The sequence below is a fragment of the Scylla paramamosain genome, chromosome 29 (genome assembly GCF_035594125.1).
Source record: "Scylla paramamosain isolate STU-SP2022 chromosome 29, ASM3559412v1, whole genome shotgun sequence".
NCBI lineage: Eukaryota > Metazoa > Arthropoda > Malacostraca > Decapoda > Portunidae > Scylla > Scylla paramamosain.
This window is the reverse complement of record NC_087179.1, coordinates 9,774,380-9,779,379: the sequence shown is the minus strand read 5'-3', so window position 1 is coordinate 9,779,379 and position 5,000 is coordinate 9,774,380. Positions and strand designations below refer to the sequence as shown.

Sequence of the window (5,000 nt, the reverse complement as noted above, 5' to 3'; positions counted from 1 at the left end):
TAATACTAAGGGCACAGGTGATTTAATTGCTCGTATACAAGTCACAGGTGTAAGGAAGAGCGGGGGTGTCTGGTATTAATGTGTGTGTGTGCATTAGGAGAGGATTAATTGGTGAGAGAGAGAGAGGGAGTGAGAGAGAGAGGTATAGAGACTGTATTGTAGGTCAGTCTTTGTGTGTGTGTGTGTGTGTGTGTGTGTGTGTGTGTGTGTGTTTATGTTTAGTATTACTCTGTCCTTCAGTTATTATCTTTGTGTTCTCTTTGTTTACCCTTCCCTGACTAAGCACCATCTACCTCCTCCTCCTCCTCCTCCTCCTCCTCCTCCTCCTACTCCTCCTGCCACTCTCACCGTTTATTGCTGCAAGGTGTGTCTTCCCCGAGGCTACTTACCTGCGAGTCACACCCACACCTGTTCTTGTTCCTCCTCCTCCTCCTCCTCCTCCTCCTCCTCCTCCTCCTCCTCCTCCTCCTCCTCCTCCTCCTCCTCCTCCACTCTCGTTTTCATTGTAACGTTGAAACTAACACGCTATATAAAGATTAATATAACTCTCTCTCTCTCTCTCTCTCTCTCTCTCTCTCTCTCTCTCTCTCTCTCTCTCTCTCTCTCTCTCTCTCTCTCTCTCTCTCTCTCTCTCTCTCTCTCTCTCTCTCTCTCTCTCTCTCTCTCTCCACTTTCCCTTTCTTATTGCTACTTGGCCAAAGGAGATTAAAGTGATATAATTTTATTTCTTCCTGTGTGTGTGTGTGTGTGTGTGTGTGTGTGTGTGTGTGTGTGTGTGTGTGTGTGTGTGGTTAATAAATTTTGGTTCTTTATCTGTCTGTTTTGTTTGGCTCTCTCTCTCTCTCTCTCTCTCTCTCTCTCTCTCTCTCTCTCTCTCTCTCTCTCTCTCTCTCTCTCTCTCTCTCTCTCTCTCTCTCTCTCTCTCTCTCTCTCTCTCTCTCTCTCTCTCTCTCTCTCTCTCTCTCTCTCTCTCTCTCTCTCTCTCTCTCTCTCTCTCTCTCTCTCTCTCTCTCTCCACTTCCCTCCCCTCCCATCCCCTCCCATACCTTCCCATACTCTACCACACCCTCCCATACCCTCCACTCCCTCCCCATTACAAACAAACAACTCACTCACTCACTCACTCACTCAATCTTTTATATTCTTTTATCGTCTTTTCTCACCACCTATGATTGCTACACACTTCTCCCCCCTCTTTCATATCTCTCTCTCCCTCCCTCCCTCTCCCTCTCTCTCTCTCTCTCTCTCTCTAGGAAGTGCAGCTCTAGTTCATCTTAATTTAACAGGAGGAGATCATAGCTACGATTACTACGATTACCTGGAAGCAAGCTGTCAATTTACCTGCATTCTCTCTCTTTGTGGTGCCATTATGTCACCCCTAATCTGGGAGTTGCTACGGATTACAGAGAGAGAGAGAGAGAGAGAGAGAGAGAGAGAGAGAGAGAGAGAGAGAGAGAGAGAGAGAGAGAGAGAGAGAGAGGAGAGAGAGAGAGAGAGAGAGAGAGAGAGAGAGAGAATGTTTTGTAGTTAATCTTTTTTTTTTTCTAGTTTAGTTTTGAAATTTCACTTTTTTTTTCTGTTTTTCTTTGTTTTGTTGTTGTTTTTTTCTTTGTTTCCTTGTTTATTTGGTAGTGTCTTAGTTAGTCACGTGTGTTTATTTGTTTATTTTGTCTTGTGTCTAGTTCCTCCTTCACTCTTTTTTTTTTTAATCTTTTTTTTTTTTTTAATCTTTTTCTCTATTCCTCTTGTTTAGTTTTATTTCTATTCCCTTGTTTATTTATATTATCTCTTAATCACGTGTGTTTAATTATTACTTTTTTATTTTATTTTCCAGTTCCTTCCTTTCTTTTCTTTCTTTCTCCCTCTCTTTCTTTCAGTTAACTTTTGTATCTCGTTCTATTTCCATCCCCCTGTTTATTTATATAGTCCCTTAATCACCTACATTTATTTATCGTATTTAATCCCTGTAGCTCCTCTCCCCTCCCCTGCGTGATTAATTACCGGAGCTTACCTGTGCAGGGGAGGGACAGGTGAGATAAAGGAGCAGTTTATTTACTTAATTTACCCACTAGTCATTTACTTTTCACCCTTCACCCTTGTCCCTGTGTAATTGTAACCCGTATTTATTGGCATCCGATCCTTTGTTTTCCCTGATCCTCTGTGCGCCACCCAGCCCTTCACTACTCCAGCGCTCCGTGTGTTTCTGTTTTGTGAGTCCCCTGTGTCTGTTTTTTGTGTTGCGTGCGTTTGTCTCGACTCGTGATTTCTCTCCGTGTTGGTCTGTGAATTGCCGTGTTTTTTTTTTTTTTTTTTTTTTGTGTGTGTGTGTGTTTGATAGGGGTGGCAGCGTGGAGTGGAGGGTTGTTGTTGTTGTTGTTGTTGTTGTTGTTGTTGTTGTCGTAAGTGAGAGGGTGATTGAAGTTGTTGTTGTTGTTGTTGTTGTTGTTGTTGTTGTTGTTGTTGTAAGTGAGAGGGTGATTGAAGTTGTTGTTGTTGTTGTTGTTGTTGTTGTTGTTGTAAGTGAGAGGGTGATTGAAGTTGTTGCTGTGATTTGTCTAGTGTTCGTGTTTGGTGTGTTTTGATCGTTGTGGTGGTGTTATTTATTTATTTTTTTCCCCTCATGTTAGTTTGTGTGTGTGTGTGTGTGTGTGTGTGTGTGTGTGTGTATTGTCGCTCATGTCACGGGCGGGAGTGAAGGAAGCAACATATTCAGTTCAGTTCACGCGGTCTTTACTCTCTTACCATAGTTTCGTACAAAAATATTTACATTCGAGTATATAAATAGCTGCAGAGACGCCTTGTGCTGCGGTGGCTGCGAAGGGACGGTGCTTGGCGGATTACAGGTCATTGTTCTATCCGTAATGCGGGGGCTGGGGTGTAGGCTGGGGCGGGTCTGTAGGCTGGGGCGGGTCTGTAGGCGGGGGCGGGGCTGTAGGCTGGGTAGCGCGCCTCGCCCTCATAGGTGACCTCCGCCACGAATCCCGAGTCGCCGTTGACGTAATAGTTGACGCGCTGCAGGCGGCCGTCGGGCAGCTGCACGTAGTAGGAGCCCTTGGTGTTGTAGCCGTCACGACTCTCCTGGTGGCCGAAGTCGTTGCCGAAGTTGTCCCGCACGCCGTAGTCGAACGCGTAGCGGGGCACCTCCTGTGGGGGCGGGAGGGGGTTAGAGGGGACGTGTGAGGCAAGGAAGGGGAGCATTGCACCTGTTTGTGTGAAGCAGGGAGACTGATAGATACAAGTAACCGTCTTTGGGTGATAGGAAGTTAGGGAGTCAGGGACGGGCGGGGCGAGGCAAGGCAAGGGGAGAGGCATTATGACAGACACGCTTTATCAGTGAGGAGACTTTGTGGCAGTGCAGGGGTGAGAGGGACGTACGTTATAGGAAGGCGTGGGCCTGTAGGCGACGGGCGGTCCGTGTTGGTACTGGGGGAGGGCGAGCGCTGCCCCAGCCACGGCCAGCAGACACACGGCGATTGTCACCTGGCGGAGGGAGGGGAAGGGAGAGTGAAATGTTTGTGATGGACGAGAAGGAAAAATAGATAAATAGCTACATCCAGGAAAAAGTGAAGAAAATGAGATGTTAAAAGAGTAACTATTTCAAACTTCACATTTGACCTGTAGTACCACCGCTCATACATCCAAAATTTAAATTTACATATCCAACCAAAGTTAAAATCCTACTCGGCTTCCTTCATAATTAACAAAAAACTCTTTAAACACTAGCTAAGACTCCTTTAGAACCATCAGATCCCTTGAAAAGCACCAGAAACCTTTAACAGAGAGTCACAATCCCATTAGAGTCAGATTTCCTTTAAGAATACCACGGATCCCTTTGGAAGAGCACAGAGGTATGGAGTGGAGGTGAGGCCCGCCCATCCACCCATCCACCCATCCACCCACCTTCATGTTGTTGTTGTTGTGAGGAGGGGGGGCTTGAGGTGGAATGATCGTGGATGGACTGAGGCGCCTTATATACTCACTCCACCACCTGCTCATGACTCACGGCGGGGGGTTGGGTGCAGTCTCCCTCCCTCTCTCTCTCTCTCTCTCTCTCTCCCTCTCTCTCTCTCTCTCTCTCTCTCTCTCTCTCTCTCTCTCTCTCTCTCTCTCTCTCTCTCTCTCTCTCTCTGGAAAGATTAAAGTAGAGCGGAAGGAAAGAAAAAAAAAGAGAGAAAGAGAGAGAAATACAAGCACAGTACGAGTAGAAACAATAGAAGAATTAGAGGTGAACAGAGAGAGAGAGAGAGAGAGAGAGAGAGAGAGAGAGAGAGAGAGAGAGAGAGAGAGAGAGAGAGAGAGAGAGGAAGCAAGGAGGTCAGGATAGCAATTTGTAGAGATAACGGAGATTGTTCATTCCCTTCACCTCCCCCTTCCTCCTACCCCTTCCCCCTCCCCCTCCCCCTCCCCCCTCACCCTAATGACCTTTTAAAAACACGTGACCATTTGGAAGCATATGACCGCACTCCTCTTCACTCCTACTCCCCCCTCCTCCCCCACCTTTCCCCATTCCCCCCTCTCCTACCCCCTCTCTCTCTCTCTCTCTCTCTCTCTCTCTCTCTCTCTCTCTCTCTCTCTCTCTCTCTCTCTCTCTCTCTCTCTCTCTCTCTCTCTCTCTCTCTCTCTCTCTCTCTCTCTCTCTCTCTCTCTCTCTCTCTCTCTCTCCCCCCCCCTCTCTCTCTCTCTCCCGCCTCCCGTTTTTCTTATGATGTAACCTGACCTAGTCCACGCCTCTGGTTTCCTTGTGACGTGACGGGCGTGAGTGACATGACCTGCGCTTCCTTTTATATATATATTGCAAAGGCGTGGGTCGTGTCAGTCATTTCTTTTGAGATGAGTGACGTGTTTGTGTGTTTTTTCTTTCGTTTTCTTTTTTTAGCTTATTTTTTTCAAGAGGGGATGATTTTTTACTTTAATTTTTTTCTTATTGACTTGACCTCGTAACTGTCTTCTGTGATGTGACATGACTATTTCTGCCTTGTTTTTGTTTTGTTTTGTTTTGT

At 46.4% G+C, this 5,000-nt stretch overlaps 2 protein-coding genes across 4 annotated transcripts in view; one reads left to right on the top strand and one right to left on the bottom strand.

Moving 5' to 3' along the window:
• Window positions 1-5,000, top strand: part of LOC135115712 (cuticle protein 7-like) — a 48,073-nt gene that overhangs the window by 21,360 nt on the left and 21,713 nt on the right. The window lies entirely within an intron of this gene.
• On the bottom strand, window positions 2,709-3,953 carry LOC135115785 (cuticle protein 7-like). Its single transcript, XM_064032798.1, has 3 exons — window positions 3,901-3,953; window positions 3,376-3,480; window positions 2,709-3,144 (listed from the first exon to the last, which is right to left on the bottom strand). Exons 1-3 carry the CDS (start codon window positions 3,904-3,906, stop codon window positions 2,845-2,847), a joined length of 411 nt encoding a protein of 136 aa, XP_063888868.1. The 5' UTR covers window positions 3,907-3,953; the 3' UTR covers window positions 2,709-2,844.